This window comes from Lepisosteus platostomus, chromosome 17 (assembly GCF_059453375.1).
Source record: "Lepisosteus platostomus isolate fLepPlt1 chromosome 17, fLepPlt1.hap1, whole genome shotgun sequence".
Taxonomy (NCBI): Eukaryota; Metazoa; Chordata; class Actinopteri; order Semionotiformes; family Lepisosteidae; genus Lepisosteus; species Lepisosteus platostomus.
This window is the reverse complement of record NC_142627.1, coordinates 20,212,152-20,231,269: the sequence shown is the minus strand read 5'-3', so window position 1 is coordinate 20,231,269 and position 19,118 is coordinate 20,212,152. Positions and strand designations below refer to the sequence as shown.

Here is a 19,118-nt window from a genome sequence, read left to right as displayed (position 1 = left end):
GAATTCATATGAGTCCATGTATCTTTGGCCTGCATCTTGGTTTTTTTTGCACCATCAGTGGCATCACTGGACAATAAAATAATGTTCGGCATGTATTCCAAATATTTAGACCCATCATTATCACAATTTTCCAATTAAATTTTCCATTCTTAAATTTAAATATTTGAATTCTTTCCTCCTTTATTTACGTCCAAATAATTTTCTTTCTTAAAACCAGGAAACAAACTAGTTCCAAATACCTGAAATAGGGCGCTAAGGAGTCAGTGTCCATCAATAACACTGTTAACGTGGTTAAAAGAGAGGATCTAAAAGAATCCACGACTGTCCCGAGAATGTGATTCTATCAGTAGGACAAACCCCACTTACAATCTGTAACTCCAGGATGTCAAGACCACAATCTTCAGTGTCAAAATCAAGCATGAAGCCCAGATCTGTAGAATATAGACTCTGCAGTAAAGAGCACATCAGCAGTGACCCACCAGACTGCAGCACAGCTGCAGGAGACAGTGTGGACCTCCTACCAAGTCCAGCCTGTTTTGAGACCACACAAATGTTTCCATCTTACAGCATGTTCCTGTGTTGTTCCACATGATGGTAAAGAATGGGGGAACCACACAGGAACATAAGATGGGAACCTTATTCTTGTTAAATAAAACAACATAACAGACATAGCCTTGTAAACCTCAAAAAACATTTTAAGACTCATCCAGTCAAAGAAAAGTGCATATGCAGAACAGTTCAATTCCAATAAAACCGTTTTATTTCATATTTACAATAAATTTAATTAATACTGAAAAAACACCCATTCAATGAAATGGAAAAGAACTGGAAACACAACTGCATCAGCAGAGCAGAGCGTTTGATGACCAATATTCTGTGCAATACATTACATCACTGCAATACCAATAGCAAAAGTAAAACATGGAAGGCATGAGAAAAAATATAAATAATAAAGAAAAAAATATTTTTGGTGAACCTACCACCCACTAGATAAAAACACTGTTTAGGTGAAAAAAGAAAATTTGCAGTGTACAATTCACTCAGAAACCATGGCATGGCATGTGTTTTAACTGCAGAATATCTCCCTGTCACATTTGTACTCCTAAAAGTTCAACTGAACTACTCATATTTACTGGATTTGTACAGTAGAAATAAAGATAATTACCTATTTTTTTCTGTAAAGTGTTCCCAATACAGTGAAATATACATACTTTTAAAGGCTGACTTTAAAAGAGGCACTTTTTATTAAAACGAGAAAAAAAAATGTTCCCTCATATTTAATAATACCATTGCTTTAAGACTAAATAATCTGTAATGGCGTAACTGAGTTTCGTAAACTACTCCTCAAAAGTAAAGAAAAAAAACCATTATACTAAAGGCTTTCAATGGGTTAAGCACACTTCAAACAGCTATAAAGGCAAATAACAGAAAAACCATGAAGAATGCAAACTTGTCATTTTGCATTTTCTGACAACGTAATACTCTCTGCTATGCAAAGAGTAAAAAGTTTGTTTCTAACTCTCAAATTGGAGCAGAACAAAAATCCAAACATAATTCCAAAACACAACTCAGACAGAAACACGATGATTAAACACTTATGTCAGACTATATTTACTACACAGCAGAAAAACACCAGTAAAGGAAATGCAAACCATTAAACATCTTGGTGTCAGACGTTATCTTGATTTTGTCCAGCACAGCCTCACAAAATAATATGCTATAAAAATGACAGCCACATAGACCCGGTGTAATTGGTTTTATAGAAGTCTAGCTTTGGTATTTTAGGAGCTTTGAGAAAATCCTTCCTTTTTTCTTCCATTTTGGACAAAGAACTGACAAAGTGTAAGAGCAAAATAAAGTCCAAGAAAGAAAACAAAAAGTGACTTTTTTTATTTTCCTTGCTTGGCCTGAACTGCATACTACTCAGTTTTGCATATAAAAGGTTTTCCTTATTGTGAGGCCCACAAAAATTAGACAAACTGTCAAATATGACCCATTTCCAATTTAAATCATGGAACACCAGTAATATTGAAAGTGCATTTACGACTTCATCCAATATTTAAGATCTCCCCTGTATTCATAACTACATTTTCAAAAATGATAATGGAAACATTTTGTATATTGCTTAGGAATGAAATGGAGAATGAATGATATTTATAAAAGAAAAAAAGTGTGCAATCCCTGAAGAGGCTCATTACATTAAGTTAAATTATCAAATGACCGTGCAATCTGTTATATATTTGGTCATCATTATTGCCAGGCAAACCACTGACAGAGAACAGCCGTTTATATCACTCCATCTTCGACATCTCATATTTTGTTGTCATTATTTCCTAGGGTGAAAACAAAGACAGTTACTAATTACAATGTGGTTGTATTACACACTTATTTATTAAAAGCATTGGCATGTCAAGTCCATAAAATATTTGGTTGTCTTGCATTAAGCAAATCAGCTCTTTGCATATGCAGTGTATTTCTGACCTATGCATTAAATTAGACTGTATGAAAAATGTTATTATGGCCATTAAGGGTACCATCTTTGTTACTTCCAAAAGGAAAGAAAAATAGAGATTAATTCTAGTTTCTAATGTACAGAGCACAGCCCCACAACACAGCAGAACTGATCTTTTATTCCTTTTATTCCTATCATCATCTGCTTGTATTAAGTCCAATCCACTTGAGCCAATGGCTCATTCAACCATGGTACAGCTTTGAACAAGTGTAGTTTACAAAGTGACACTTGGATAATACCAAACATCAGACAAAACTCCATTCTGCCTATTCATGTCAGTGAACAACAGTAAACAAGGTAAAAAGTCTTGAATATTAAAAATACCTCAGAATTTGTTCCACGTGATTATAACAATTTTAGGTTATACTCCCAAATAAAAATAGTATGAAACAGACTGTTTGGAACCTCTTAATCTGGTTGTGCGTAACAAATGTAGATATTTTCTATTCATTTTTTTTTTGCTACATTTGGCATTGAAAAGTTTGATAGAATGATTTCTTTAAGGATTAATATAGTTGTGGAAATGAACATTTCTACAAAGAACATCTGAAAATATTTAGTACTAGTGCTCCTAAATTTCAAGAAAAGGAAAAAATGCATGCATTTTTTTAATTCTTGATAGGAATAAGATTAATTTACCTCATCTGAATCCAGGAGGACTGGCAGGGCTCTGTAATTGGAAAAAATGTTTTTTTGGCATTGTTATGAACTGACAAGGTAAAATGAAAACACTAATTACCTGAGAAAGCAAAGCAGATTTGCATGAAACATGGCATCTTTTAAAATTCGAGGTCAACAGTACAATTACAGTTCTAAATTCTTAGCAAAAAGAAATATGAACCAGAGACACCCGACTCAGAGAGCACACCTAACAGTCTAGCTAACAGAAAAACCACACGGTCACTTATACTTACACATCTGAAAGTGAAGATGGAATGTTTTCTTCCACCCATCTTAAGTCTTCATCCTTTAAAGAGAACAAGACAAGCTAACCTCAGACTTAAGTCCACTTGTTAAATTTCATCAGTATAACTTCATTTCAAATTTTATATAAAGAGTAGCAAGGAGGCTCTCTAGCGAACAAGGAGACGAGACCAAGGCAGACTAGCTCTAGCCCTGTACACCCTTCAGGTTGTTCGTCATGGAGCCTGCAGAGAAATGGGGTTTGGTGGTGAAGGGGGGGAGTTGGGCACCTCCTCCCTGCAGACTCCACTCACTGAGGGGTTCTGGTGTGTTACCTCAGGCACCTCGCCTGCCTGGATCAGTCTGTCTCGCCTCTCTCCATTCAAGAGGGGGACTGGAGCTCTTCTGTTGCCCGTGGACGAGGAAAGCAGACAGAAGGATATTGGGTCGGGGGAATTAACAGCTTTTATTTTACCCACCTCTTTACTAAAAACTTCCCCCAATCACTCCCTAAAGATGACAAATTTGTTTCAGACACACTGATACTTACAGGATGAGCTACAGGGTTTGATGTCCCATTTGATTCAGTTTTTGATGATCTTTGTTTGATGCCATCAGCTAAAAATGAACACAATATATTAAATTCCAGTAACAGAAACAGAAAGCACAAATGCACAAAACACACACACAAAGCTTTCAAAAGTTTACCCTTTCCTACAGGATATTCAAAATTTTAATTCTTAAGATTACCAGATTTCCTGAATGAAAATATAATTTATATCACAATTTTTTGGTATTGTAGCAGTTCTGAAATCATCCAAATTACTAATTATAGCAGCAGATTTATTATTAAAAGGATGGTGTGTATGGTAGTCTATTTTAGAATGATTTAAGCTCTAAATTTTGTAATTGTGTTATTACCTCCAATGGTAATGCATTTTTTGCAGTTTCCTTTGTCTCTTCACAGTTTCTCAATGTGATGGTAAGAAAGGTGAAGGAGATTATCCCCCACCCCCAAGTCCACAAAAAGAGCACTTAACCAAACAACCTGTTCCTATGAGTCTACTGAGCGATATAGTAGCCACAATTGCTTTCATTTTAGTAGTGCATGATATTTAGTATGACGGATCGTCATACTAATGCAGATCCAGGAGAATAAGCCTATTTAAACAAAATGCCAAATTAAAAACTAAAACATTGTCTTAATAGCTGTACCAAACCAAGTGAATATATACCTGTAGAACAGCATTAGAAGTGTTTCTAAGGAGAAAGGACATTATTCCTATTAGGCTGGTTCGGTTGTTCTTATCTAATTGATCCCCAAAAGTTCATCCAGCGAGTTCTGGAACCATCTTGAAGTCTCACGTTTCACATATATCTCTGGCTGTTTTGTAACAGACCCCCACAACTATATGATCAGGTACATCACAATACTCGCAGAACCTACCTAAATTATCTGACAGCAAAAACTCTTCAATCTCTTCATCATCAGAGTCATCCATTAATGGTGTGAATGCATATCTTTGGAAAAATAAACGCACATTTAATTTAAGATTAAATGGGAGGCAGCCAGCACAGGGTTTTGGTTAATATTCAGATTTATACCGTATGCAGACCTCTGATTGTTTGCGGATGGCCTCCACAGAAACATGATTACCAACAGCATGATGGAAAACAAGAATCTCCAGAAGGCTTCATCCACCCAAAGCTCTCTCCAGTCCTGTAGACACACAAAGAAATTGACTTTGAAGTAAACATGGATGATATGCTGCATTAAAGAACTAACAAGCACTATATTATAAAACTTACAGTATCATACTGTTACACATTGGGGAGGTTGTAATAGTTAACAGATGTTGGATAATAGTCAGTCAGTTCTGCCGTCAGCTTGAGTACGAAAAATACATAATTAAACATTCCCATTGAGAACATACCAAATGACGTCATATGACTTCTTTAATATACTGTGAACATTTTCGTGGTTGAGAAATAAAAAGGCTGTAGCTAAAAACACTGAAAACAAAACTAATGCAAGGACACAAAGCACCAATATCTACATAATGTGATGTACAGTTGAAAATGAGTTCCAGATCCCACAATTGCATCCAGACTTCACATACTCACTTACTAAAACTGACCAAGCCTAATGCATTCAGAAATAGACATGGAAGAAAGTAATCCAATTTCATTAAAAAATGTCCACTATAGGTGAGACCACACTCTAATCTCAATGGAGGAGACAACCACTGGTCCTTAGTTAATAATGCATTCAAATACAAACAAGAGTGACACACCTTGCCTGGCAGATTTTAAAAAAGGAAGTTAAAAAATTCTACATATACAAACATTACAGCTTATTTCTCTACATTTCAGTCCCTTTGATGCCCAAATGCCTGAGGAATCCAAGGGGTGAAGAGTAGTGCCAGAACCCTCTGGTTCCAATATCAGCCCCCTCCAGTTCCAGCTGTACCACTCTACAGCCAGGCCATTGCAAGCACATTGCCGATCATGTGATCTTGCCTAGTTCTCCAATAAATCCCAGTTTCAAAAGCTGAAATATATGTGTTGTGTCCACTCAACTGGGGGGTTTTTATTGGGTGGGATAACCACAAACTGTACAAACACATCCATAGATACCAATCTATACCAGTAAAAGCTACCATTCCATTTATTAGCATCATGATCCTCTGTTGTCCATTCGTTTAGAATGTTAAAAGAACTGAAATCTCTTGTGTGTTAAACAAAGGACACTACAAGAGGACATGATCCAAGTAAGATCTTTAAAGGAAATTTAAAGGAGAGCTTTGTCAATGTTGTTAAGACCAATAGGCATAGAACGATTAAAGCAGAAACTAAGTGATTAAGACGACAGGGTTGTAGAGATTTGAATACAAGAAGCTATCTACTCATGGTGTTGAATCTCATTACCAGACATCAAGACTCAAGCAACATCTTGATGCGATTAATGCACAACTAGCATCCAAATGAGAAGGATGAGCCGAATGGCCTCATCCCATTCATAAAATACTTGCCCAATTCATTTTTAATAATGAATCCACAAGAAATTAAATAAACTTTCTCCAGGAGTTAAAAGTTTTTAATTTAACAAAAAATATCACATAGTGCTGTGTAGTGCCTTAAATAATTACAATAGTGAGTAAGACACTTGTCTTACCAACATCAACGTGATATGAACTGTCAAAATTCACAGTACTCACTGACTGACAATCTGCCAATCGAAACTTTTTTGTTGTCCATATCATGAAAATTATTGAAGCTGTAAAAAGAAAACGGACATTAGCTCTTTGTGCATCCAAATATTTTGGATTCAAATGAATTATTGCACTGGAATACTTACCTATTATTGCAAATATTAATGTATTTGTAAAGTGCCTGTAAAGAGATAACTTCACTGGATTTCTCCTTAATTTTAATGTCTTTAGGGTTTGAGCCAAACTGACAAATATGTGGAAAATGGTCAAGGAAAAAACAAAACAGCGTCATAAAATGCATAACACTAAGATGTAGTTTGACCACACACGCTTGTAATACTTCACCATCAGGACATTTACCCCAGTTGAATCAGTCTCATAACTAAAGTAAAGAGTAAAGAAGCCAGTACTGTAATCAAATCTTTAAAAAGAAAAAGAAATTGTATTTATATAGGCACCAACACAAGCAACTGACAGAAACAAGTAGCATAATAAAAGGATATCCACCAGCATAAACCAGAGTCAAGCAAAGCCAGAGGAATACTGGCAAGAAGGGCAAGGTCAGAATCTTTTGCCTAAGAAAGAAAATGTGAAACTGAGGAATTCAGTGGCAGAGCTGTGGTAAATTCTGGATTGTTAAAAAATTTACACTGAAAGAGTATAAAACATGCATGCAGACAGTGTAAAACACTCCACCTGATTCTTAGTCAGTATTTTGCAAGGTCTGAAACTCCTGAAAACTACATCTTATTTTAAAGTTGAAATGGCCTTCTTTATGAACACTCTCAGAAAATACTGTGGCCCAATTTTCCCTGTGGATAAATAGTCTATTTACAGCAATATTATTTAATAAAACTCCTGCTGCATTAGCTTTTTAAAAAAAACTAAATCCCTTCACTTTTCCATGTCCCAAAAACATTTTGAAAAGGATATGAACCACGCAAAGCCGGTATTAAACATGTTTAACACAATCTCTGATATGAGGGCAGGAGCATTATCGCGACCCTTTCAAATTAGGAAAACAAATTTGAAATTAAGCAAGGATGCTCAGTGCTCCAGACATAAAAGATTCCAGTACCATAAACTTATTGAGAGACTTGGCTTCGCATCGATATATTTCATATTTAACAGCAAAAAACAGATACAAAACAACTTAAACATTCTATGATCAGAATAGTGATATATATACCAGTATATATTAACACATTAGTATAATTATTTTTCCACTTCATCAATCGCATAAAATAAAATAATTTACCCCTGTTATTCTCAAAACTCCTTCAACAGCTGCAAAGATGAAATAGAGAACTCCTAACCCAACAACTCTGTGCATCACTGTTCCTAGTCGGGGCCTGTTATGGACAGAAAAATTAAGAAAATTACAGGCAGTGTGCAAAAAAGGTCTTTCAAAAAGAAGCAACATAAGAAGATGCAAGAATTTTATGTACAAGGTGACAGTGAACTTTTACTTCCCCTCCACAGAGAGGCATGCACATTTTATGACTAATATGGCTTTGCTTGGCTGATCCGTCACTTGTATGCCAATGAATGCAATGCTGACCGCAAAGTTAGAGGTGGCTGCTTGCCACTTCCTGTTTAAATATTTCTCTTGTGTTTTCTCTGCTGATTTTGTGGCATCCCTGGAGTGTGTAAAAAAATAAGACTTAATTCTGAGAAATATAAAGCTCAAAATACTTAGGTTATGATCAATATTCAAGTCCACTAGGCCACTGTGACACATGATGGTGATAAATATAAAAGATCTGTCAGACACTTACTTGACTATTCCATATCCTAGGCTCACAATGATCACCAGTAGCCGTGCTAATGTCCGTTTCAGTGCAGAAATAAGTTCAGCAAAGATCAGCAGTCCTTGCGCTGAGAAGATTAAGTAATCAAGAACAATAACTAGATATTAGTTTTAATACAGTATATGTGCACACACTTAAAGGTCTACATAAAACATTAAATGTTCAAAACGTAGACTCAATTTCCATTTTGGTATTCAAATCCAGTGCTGTTATTGTTTTATCATGCTGTGAGAGACATAAAACATATTCAATACCTGCAAAGAGCACATTCAAATTGCTGATGACACTCTCTGCCTTATCTTCAAGTGCTGTCAGGTCTAAGGACTCAGGAGGCAGATCATGTACTGTATATGGTTAAAGAAGGGTGTTCTAAGGTATGAAAGAGGTGGGCATTTAGCTGATGCTTTTATTCATAGCAAATTTCTTGTGTACCCATTTATACAGCTGGGTACTTTACAAAAGCAATTGGAAAGACGTACTGTAACTTGCTCAAGTAAACAACTTGTACTGCCCCACTCTGACTTGAGCCCACAAACTTCCAGTTACAGAACAAGTTGCAGAGCCAGAGTCTTAACTCTACCCTTCTGTGCACAGTCCTTAGAACTACATCACTGAAGCTGCTTGGCACATTTTTTATCTTTCTTTGCATCAGAAGAGGACAAAGGAAATAAGCAGGATCTTAATAAGGAAACGGAGAGGTTCATGTCAGTATTTAAATTTAATGATAAAGTGCTCAGCAACCCTTTGTCTAGAAAAAACAATGGAGCTTACATGCTGACCCTACAATGTTGGTATTTTGATACTCAGCACAGAACACTGCTTTCTCCAGCATTCCCAGGAAGATAACAGCAGCAATCCAAAACTGGATCCTCAGGAGATCTTTCCAATAGCACGCTGACCACAGAAACCACAGCACTCCATAAAGAATGTAGATGATGCACATCACCATGTAGAACTAAAATGAATCAACAATGTTTCATAAGAGAATGAATTTCATCTCATCAATGATGAAAAAACACAGGCTGTGAGAGGCTTGTGACGTTACCAGAAAACCGACAAGGGGAGGCAGTGATTTTGAAAGTCAATTTTATGGGGCCTCAGTTAACGGTACCCAGCTTAGCACTATTTTGGTTAACACTCTAGGAAAATGTAATTAAAAAAAAAACAAGCATAAGACAAAGCTTATGGTGCAACAAAGTTTTTACTATACTGTACCTACATATATACTGTTTGTTTATATTTATTGATGTGTATAATCCAGGCATCCATCAATCCATTTTCTAAATGGTTCATCTAATTCAGGCTCCAGTTCCCTGCAACCTTATGCCAATTGTGTGAGAAATTAGAAATAACAAATAGTGTCCTGTGAAAAACTGAGGAAGATGTGATTGAAACTGAGAAGCTCTTTAGCACACAAGCACTAAAGGAAAGCTACAGGTGTTTCTGCAGGTGAATACAAATGCTTCTGACCTAGAGATGGAGCAAAACACAGCAGCACCTCCTTCAGTCCAGCAGTGGGCAGCTAACAGACAGGCCCCGATATGGCTCACTAGAGAGGGTCGACTCATTTAAATGAATGATTTTCTGCTTTTTTCACGTTTGTACTGGTCTATTTGATGTACTGCTGTGCTTAACAGCAATACCCAAGATGGTGGTTCTAAGCAATCTATTACAAATTTGGGAGGTGCTGGGAACTTCATAGGAGCCATATTAGAATGAACCTGGATATTGACCCATGGAACCGATTAACAGCACTAATCAAGGCACCATAGTTACGGAAGAGCAAAGCAATGCAGTATGAACAATTTTTCATTACGTTTAAAGCTTTCAGTGGGGCAGGAGGTTTCTGACAAACATCAATGTTAAATAAAGTGAGCATGCTGAAGGGATTCAAAAATATATACGACTGAAAAAAACATAATATATGGAGAAAAAATACTTGAGAGAAAAAATACTTACAATCATCAGTGGCCATTCTGTAACGGATATATATCCATGGCTGCCTTTCATAGTTACTTGTACTAAAAGAAAAGGATTGCTTTATTTTCAAAAAGAACAAGTCTTACACCACATTAGTGTTCAAATTCCTTCCAACTAGTACTGAGAAACCGATTTATCAATGTAACACATCTACTAACACAGACATGAATCACTTAAAAGTAAGGCACACACTTATACAGAAACTTTTCTGTTGTTTTTTGCTCCTTAGCTATTTATGGGTCACAATTCAGGACTCTTAGTTTGTTGAGACTTCCTTATTACATTACTTATTTACAACAGATCACATGCAATCTGGTTAATAAGATAGTTACCTGACAAATTCCAGTTAGCTTTTCCATCATATGTTTTAAAAGAAACCACTAATAAATACGGCCCATCTCTCCATGCTGTGACTATAACATCCTCCTAAGGAGAGAATGAGGATTGCATGAACCTATGTCTGCACAGAAGAAACAACATCCAAGTTTAGTAACACCAAGGTCTGTTACGAGTATACAATTGTGTGCATGGCACAATACTGGAGTTGTTGAGGACCATGGCTGACTAATGTCCACCTACCCCAGTAGTGCTCTGCCACTTCTTACTGCCTGATAGTCCTGGTTACACTCTGATAGTCACATGAACCATAAAAGCTCATTTTTCACGCCTGAGCCACCAAGCTCAACCTGTGCTATGAACAAGCAACTTTACCGGTCAGCACCCAGACTAGCAAACAAAATCAAATCTTTATGTAGGTCTATCCACTTCTATCCACAGGTTAAACTGTGCAGAGAAAGAGAGAGGCTTGTTTCTGGGATGAGCAGTCAAATTACAGTATACCAATAAAATATACCAAAAGAACCAGTTGTGGGCTCTCTTAGCCTCAAATATTTTTATACAGTAAACCCTCTCTTTAACACACACTGGATTTAAAAGACAAAATCTGGTGGGGGGTGGTCTGCAAACACTAACAGACCACCCTGCAATTCCGGACATACAGTAAAGTAGTTCATTTAAGTCCAAATCTCTCCATAATTATTGACCCAAAGCAGAGTTTATGGTACTACTTTTATGGTTTTCTTGAGGTATTCACTATAATACACTTTTTTCAGGACAAATTATGAGTATAGGAGAAATAAAAGTAGGAAAGTAGTTGTAAAATACCATTAACGTAGCAAAGTATTTTACATTACACTGTACATTACTGATTTCCCATCACGGCTGAAGAATGATTGCATGAAAATTAAACTTTAACACAGGGAGATGTAACATTAGACATCATGTACATAATTGAACAACATTAAAACGCTAGAATATATATAAAAAGGCTTTACAAAATTGATAAAGAAACTATATCAGTGTTTTGTGAGGTCACAATCTCTCATCATGAATTTAATGGATAGCCACCAATACCACATACTCCTCCTCCCCTACAAGTCCAGTAAAGTGAGGGTTTATTGTATTTTTGTAAATATTAAAAAAGTGAGCTCCAGAATATGGCAAAGCAAACAGCCAAGCACATTAATATCAATGAGATAAAGTAGTAGTTAGTGCTAAAATTTAAGAGTTCTTACAGACCCAGTTATCTAAACAGCGTGAAGGGTCAGAGCACACAGCAGTTCTTATGGAATACCATCTCCAATTATAGAGTGATGCTGGCAGATGAGAAATCTGTCACCACAAATGTCACCCTGTGCTTAGATGTTAAAAATGTACAATACTTAAATAACAAAGCAGTTCATGAAATAATGGTTGCAATTTCTGACACTGCTCACAATGCTTTTTGAATAACCTAAAATGTGTGTCAATATTGTTGAACATAACTAGCTGAAAAACAGTTTGAATTATTACTAAGTAAAATAATCTGCTACACATGCACTGAATAAATACTGTAACTGCTCAGGGCTTTTACCAGAGAGTGAAATTCAGCTGTTCCATTCTGTGTCCGTGTAGAAGATAATGTGTACTGAAAGAAGAGGGGGAAAAATTATTACAGAGACAAACACACAAAGATTTCCATCAACATGCACTCACTTGGTTGCATTCATTAATGGCCTGCTGAAAGAGAAGGGAATTTGTGATAAATAAGATAAAAGCTGATTATTATGGATTGATTATTGATTCATTGCATTTAGCTTTAAGTCGGTAACAAAAACACAACAGTGGTTAAGTACAATACCAGAATTAAAATACACTAAAAAATAATGTACTTAATTCAGATTCATTCCTTTTCATCTGATACAAAAGTATACATCCATTTACCTTTTCAGCAGGTGCTGAGGGTGGCAAGATTGAACGTGGCAATGAATTACTCTTCTGAAAATAAAAGTGGCAGTTTGCAATTTTAAATATACAAGTACTGTAAAGGGACATTTTAGAACAATAAGTTTTATGTTGTACTGAAGGTCTAAATTATTTTTTTAAAGCATTTGTTTCAGGATGTTTTGGAAAAAAGTTCTTCCGCTGGGTAAAAAGAAATGTAACCAAACTATGAAAGAAATGTAATCATGTTTTATTATGTTTGTTATGGCATGCACACAGCTTGGGGTTATCAGGTTTCTTTCCAAATGAAAGTTGAAAACACAGACACATGCCTCTGTCAAGTCAGATATTACAAGGAATCGGTGTTCCAGACTTTCTTGTGGTGGCCTTGGCCTCATTTCTTTCAATATCAACATTTTGTTTTGCATGTTTTTGTTATGTTAATTTCAAGTGTGTCCCAAAGTTAAACTGCAGTTAAGTGTGAAATGTGACATTTTGTGACATGAATGTACAGTAAACCAGATTCATAATTTTGCATGCTTTACTCAATGAATGTTTTTCTTAATTAGCCCCTATGCTACCCTTCAGACACTATTTTTTTTTTATTTAAACATATGACTTCATTGAATTTAAATAATATTTTCCTTTCCTGATGAGTCACTTCATCCTTACATTCCAATTTTTTTAATTGCTTAGGTTTGCTTAATCAGAGAGACTATGGAGACACCTGGAGGATAAGAATTGAAACACATTATTATAAAGACAAACAAAATCCATGGATCTATCCATGTCCTTTCTTCAAAGCAAAAATGTCCAAATGGATGTAAAACTTTTCAAAGGAGTGAACTTAATATACTTACATTTAACACTGGAAAGACTTGCAGCTCGTTATGGCAGACAACATTATGGTATGTGTGATTAATGTACTCTCCTGTTCCAAAAGGGTTTGGATCAAGACTTTCTCCACGACTGAGATATGTTTTATCATACATCTCCTAAGAAAAGGAAAGAAGGATAAAGCTAGATATAATAATTGCTTTCATTTCAGTTTTAAAACACCAATTACAAACATCACATCACCCTTTTTTAAAATGTTAAGAGGAATGTTATCACACCCGTGAAGACTTAATATTTTAAGGCTTTCTGAGAGATACACTGTATGATTAATACTCTGTACTAATGAATACTGGTATCAGATATGCTGAACTGTCATGTTCTTCATATTTATTTATAAAAAATACATTTCCTTGCATTGAAACACTTCAAAACTGGTCTAACTGTACATCATTCAATCAGATGTATAGTGTGTATAACTTATCTTAGGAAGGAAGTCTGTTTAGTAGTATTTCAAGAAAATGTTAGTCTGTTACTTACATCAATATTGTTAAACTCATTGTGACAGGGGTAATATTTTAGATACCACTTGATTGTTAATCTCGTCACTTCCGGACAATGAAAGGACTTCACTGAAAAAAAGACATCAGAATAAGGAGAAAAGCAATTTAAGATGTACTCAAAGTATCCTTTTATTTTACAACACTTAATACGTTTTTAAAAATGCTTCATTCATTTAAACCAAATGATTCTACTCAGCTTTACATACAAACTTCACACCCGCTGAGCCGAAAGTCTTTACACACAGGTTTTTTTTAATAATAAGACCAACTAACTTAATTTAGTGGATCAGAAATTAAGCAACAGTTTCTTTGCAGCTTACGCATGCTGACAGAGCTATATGTTTCTGAAGGACAGAAGAGTTACTTACACTCCAGAACACACATCCAGTACAGAAACATGCATGTTCCATAGTTTCACTCTTTGTCACAAGAACATTAATGTTTGCATTTCGACAATTCTCTTTTGTAGCTAAAAAACTAAACAACTTTTAATTCTAAAACAAAATGAGCTTTACACTTTTCACATCTCTTTCACATCTTAGTCACCGAGTATACTTTAACATCAGCTTCACATGCACAGTTGATAGGAGATGCTGCTTTGTGATCACAAGCCATTTCAGTCCTTTGGTTTACCAGTTGATGTTTAAATATCGCACATTTATTTTCAGAAACTGTTAAAAAAGATTCCCTGATTTATATTATTTTAAAAACACTATAGCTGTGGTGTAATATAATCACCACTAAAATATGTCTACAAATTTACACTGATACACAATCCTCTACCCAGAGGACAATGAACACATCGCTAAGTTGTCATGCAATAAAGAAGCAGTTGTTAGTAACTTTTTATAAACAAGGTGTAATTTTTTTAAACACTGTCACTGTGAAACACGAAACAGAGACCACGGAAAATGCTTGGTGATGCAATATTTTGGATGTTTGCTGAGTAAGAAATACTGAGATGTCATTAAAAAATCACAACTGTTGAAATTACTCACAAACATCTATCTTTTAACAAACTTTAAAATACAATTCAAAATGATTGGCAATAATTATATTTTAACAGTGACTAAACTCAGCAACTGTTTTGGAGAGTAAGTTCTGGTATACTAAGGAATGGTTTCAGAATCCAAGAAAGATCCATATTTGCTTAACGAGAATCCATTAGACAGTCAATAATTACTGTTTAACAAGTTTAGCGGTTATTGCAGTACTATAGCATATTCATTGGAAACCTGATGGATGACAATTACATAAAATCAGCCTAGACGTGGATGTACCAAACAGCATTACTGTGACAATAATGAAGTGAAATAAAAATATACCATTGACCTTTTGTTTTGCAAAAGTCACTCTAACGTGCAAAATGTATACATTTTCTCTGCTGAACCCAAGAGCACATACTGTACCTTTAAGGTAAATATCGGTGTTTTCAAACAAGGATTTCTGCAGGAGCAGTGGCCTTGAAGTCTGAAACAAACGGGAATGGTAACTAAGAATGGAAAAAAAACAGTAGTCAATTTTGTCTCTGCGCTATGAATAACTTCACTGTTCTCCCCATACCGGTTTTCAGGAACAATATTACACTACATTTTAATGTGAGTACACGTTTTAACAAGCTCCGATATTTCATATGAACTGGTATCAGTTACACTTCTAAACAACTCTTGTCTAATACAACAAAGTCGTTTTTTGTGTTCAAAATTATTATACATAAGGGGGGCTCATTGGCACAGTGGTTAGTCTTGCTGCGTCACAGTGGTGGGGTCATAGGTTCAATGCTGGACCTGGGGTGCTATCTGTGTGAGGTTTGTATGTTCTGCCTGTGTTCACATGGGTTTTGTCCAGATGCTCTGGTTTCCACACAGTCCAAAAGCGTACTGGTAGGTTAATTGGCTTCAAGGAAAGATCTCCCTAGGGTGAGTGTATATGTTTGGGTCTGTGCGTGCCCTGTGATGGATTGGCGTCCCCTCCATGGCGTGTGTTGCTAGCCTGGTGGTTGCTAAACAGCTCCCCTGTGACAAAATGGATGGATAGTCCAGATTTCTAGCTGCACACCAGGGATCTGAAAGCTAAATTAAACACGTAACTGCCTGCCATTATGTGGAATTACAGTACGAAAACCCATATAAAAGAAAGCACTGTTCACAATTCAAGGCTTAAATTCCCACATGACATATTTACACAGAATACACATGACATGGATCAACGTGACCCAAGAGCGTATTTCCGGCATCTGTTAGCTGGCTCTGTAATCGGATACTTGCACTGTTACAGGCATAGCGGTAAAAGAGGAACCTGGCATGAATAATTTACTTTGAAAGACTTCATATTATAACGTAAATTTAAAGATCTTCCTTTAATAAAAATGAATGTATGAAAGATCTCCACCCATCTTTACAAAAAATACTAAACTTGCCGCATATTAAACCTAAGTCTTAATATACATGTTTAGTACTAATAAGACTGAGTAACCTTCTACGACCAAAATATGACTATGAATAATGAGTTAAAACAAACTACAATACACTAGTCTGCTGCATCTGCAGTAACAGCAATTTTCCTAAAGTTCGTTAAAGAAAAACGTTTGAGAAATAACGTCATATCGTTAAATGTAATCTTTTAGACAAAACTAAATAACTATTGTTAAAATAACGGTGCTGTTAAATTAAAATAAAACCTCAATGCACAGCCTGAGGCACAGAAATTCAGGCAGCACTGCTCAGACAAGGGACACGGTATATGACAGCTCGTAACGTCACGGGAACCAGACTAGTCCTGCCTTGAGCTATACCCTTTCTGCATTGTTAAAAATAGGATTAAATTTAAAACTTCTGCGATATCTGTAAAACGTTTGCATCCACACTAAATTCAAGCAAAAGCAACACACAGCTAAAAGGACTGTCCTGCATTCCTACATTAATTATTTTTCTTTCTCTGCACACCTTCACCTCGCTTCATTCAGAAATTTTACAAAGAGTTCGGCTCTGGGGCTGCATTTTAAAAACAGTCCTGCACATCCGTGACACTTGTGAGGAGTTTCATGACATGTTAAGTCTTAAAGGTCCGATAAAATCAAATATTAAGGGTCTTAACTTAACGAAAACATCTTATCTCTAGATGCTACTGATAATAGATCCGGACGTTCGCTAGTTACGTTGGGTTTTTCTGCTGCTTTGCTCAAATCTGCAATGCCAGTCCTTTCCTATGCGGCGTTGGCGGGGCCTGTTTGTGATTCCAACAGCGGGGTCGGATTTGCAGGCAGCACCGGGCTCATAACTCAAGGCTCAGTCTGCAGCGGTCTTCCCTCCCTGCCAGCCTCCCCTTTCGCTTTTCTTCCTCAAAGTACTTACATTGTCGATCGTGAACGTCCACTGCCCTGGCTCAGGGGTAGCTTCAGCTCCACGGTCAGTAGCCCACAGAAGCATCCTTGCGAGCAGTGCAAACCACAGTCTGGTTTTCCATGGGCTGCTCTGTATCGGCCACCGGACCGCAGCGGCCATTTTCCAATCAGGATGCGAAGGAGCGCTGCCAGCTCACCTGAAGGCGACGTCAGCGCCTCACCTGCATTCCGCTGCACCGAGGTAGACTAATCGATCGCAGAGAGCAGAGCTGGCTGGATATAGACCTACACAGATTTTCTCCAGTTGTGGTTGGAACTGGAAATATCAATAAAGACGGTTTCTCACCGATTTTTATTTTTTAAAACAATTGAATTGGGAAATGTAAACCTTAACTACAGAACCTATATTCATGGAGGGGGTTATTTTTGCCAGGTCTAATTCACCAACAAGTCGTGCTAATTCAGTAAGGATTTTGCTTAGAAGGAAGTCACTGCCAAAACCTGTGCAATGCCTGTGGTCCACCCTGAAGTCTATACCCTGTTTTCGTATTGTCTTACCGTCTGCCGTTTCAACAGAATATTTAACTTAGTGTCCAAGTAAATAGTATTACATGTTACATTCGTTTGAAACAATTACATGTTACATTCGTTTGAAACAATTTTATTGCAGATATAAAATCGCATAACTATGAAATATCTGCATATCAATTAGCATTCACAGAAAAGTCCATTTATCCCAAAGTCCAGTAATTATCATTCCTTAAAAAATGCATGCTTTGGAACCTTACAAAAAGCAAACATTTGATCAAAAGTGTTGCAATACATTAAGAATATGGTAAATCTAGATTTTTGAATCTTGCAAAAAAAAGGGTTATACAGGTTTAAATAGCATTGTTTTGGCTCTAGATCCGTCGTTTACATCACTTCCTATCTAGTGCCCGCCCACTAAAGGTCATGTGACCACTGACGTACGGCGAGCTCCTTGATTAGCGGAACTTGTGAATGTAGGGTCAGTATTAAGAATGGGGGCACGTTATTAAATACATAAAGTGAAATGGTCTGAGAAGAGTCCTGTTTGAACAGTTAAAAATAGATGTAAAGGGGTATTTGCAGACTATTTCGAAATGTAAAAACATGAAGGCTGTGCGGACCTTATCTTTATTTACAGTTTAAATGGTTTTCATAGAGTGTATTTGTATTGCAATACGTAGCCCTGACGATTTTATTGGTATGTTATATGTACTCTTGTTTGTATTGTATTTCCTTTTGTTGTTGAAATCAAAAGTATTAGGACCGGGAACCATAACGTTGCTATTTAATTTAAGAAGTAGCGTGTACTGTATGTACATCGTTGTCAGGATTTAATCGTTCAATCCTCAAGACCTTTCTAGCTATTCTTTCAACCTTTAACCTTGCACTAAAATGCATCAGTTATTAAAATGCATACTTTTTTGGTCAATCTGCCAAGCAGAAATTCGAATAATGAAAACTAATAGCTGGTGTTTGCCAGACACTTTTTTTGTGTAAAGATGATTGCAAGGACTGGTTTCGGGATTTGCTGGTCGGCTGGTGTATTAATCCGATAAAACGTAATGCATGTTCACTATTTAAAGATGATGTCACCGTGCAATCTGTGACAGTTGTCGAAAGCAACAGTGGTTGGGTAATATTCGAACCCCTCACCCCCGTCACAATTGC

The 19,118-nt window shown here is 36.4% G+C and overlaps 1 protein-coding gene across 3 annotated transcripts; it reads right to left on the bottom strand.

Moving 5' to 3' along the window:
• Nucleotides 1-737: 737 nt before the first annotated feature.
• tmem87b (transmembrane protein 87B) lies at nucleotides 738-18,318 on the bottom strand. Of its 3 annotated transcripts, none has more exons than XM_088610735.1 (20): nucleotides 17,431-18,318; nucleotides 15,487-15,547; nucleotides 14,055-14,146; nucleotides 13,541-13,675; nucleotides 12,681-12,734; nucleotides 12,331-12,384; nucleotides 10,751-10,844; nucleotides 10,398-10,459; nucleotides 9,210-9,393; nucleotides 8,406-8,505; nucleotides 7,886-7,979; nucleotides 7,562-7,632; nucleotides 6,774-6,883; nucleotides 6,634-6,692; nucleotides 5,032-5,135; nucleotides 4,863-4,936; nucleotides 3,966-4,033; nucleotides 3,427-3,479; nucleotides 3,152-3,182; nucleotides 738-2,333 (listed from the first exon to the last, which is right to left on the bottom strand). In XM_088610735.1, exons 1-20 carry the CDS (start codon nucleotides 17,578-17,580, stop codon nucleotides 2,292-2,294), a joined length of 1,692 nt encoding a protein of 563 aa, XP_088466861.1. In that variant the 5' UTR covers nucleotides 17,581-18,318; the 3' UTR covers nucleotides 738-2,291. The 3 variants fall into 3 exon arrangements, with proteins under 3 accessions (XP_088466861.1, XP_088466860.1, XP_088466864.1); XM_088610734.1 differs by lacking the exon at nucleotides 7,562-7,632 and adding an exon at nucleotides 7,131-7,202 and having other exon boundaries at nucleotides 6,774-6,882; nucleotides 17,431-18,317; XM_088610738.1 differs by lacking the exons at nucleotides 6,634-6,692; nucleotides 6,774-6,883; nucleotides 7,562-7,632 and having other exon boundaries at nucleotides 17,431-18,317.
• Between the last annotated feature and the right edge of the window lie 800 nt (nucleotides 18,319-19,118).

Coding starts and splice junctions, on each gene's coding strand:
- tmem87b (XM_088610735.1), bottom strand. CDS start 17,580: ATGGCCGCTGCGGTCCGGTGGCCGATACAGAGCAGCCCATGGAAAACC. Junction 10,460..10,750: donor AGCTAACTGGAATTTGTCAG/GTAACTATCTTA, acceptor CTTTTCTTTTAG/TACAAGTAACTATGAAAGGC. Junction 7,633..7,885: donor GAGTTTTGAGAATAACAGGG/GTAAATTATTTT, acceptor CTAATTTGAAAG/GGTCGCGATAATGCTCCTGC.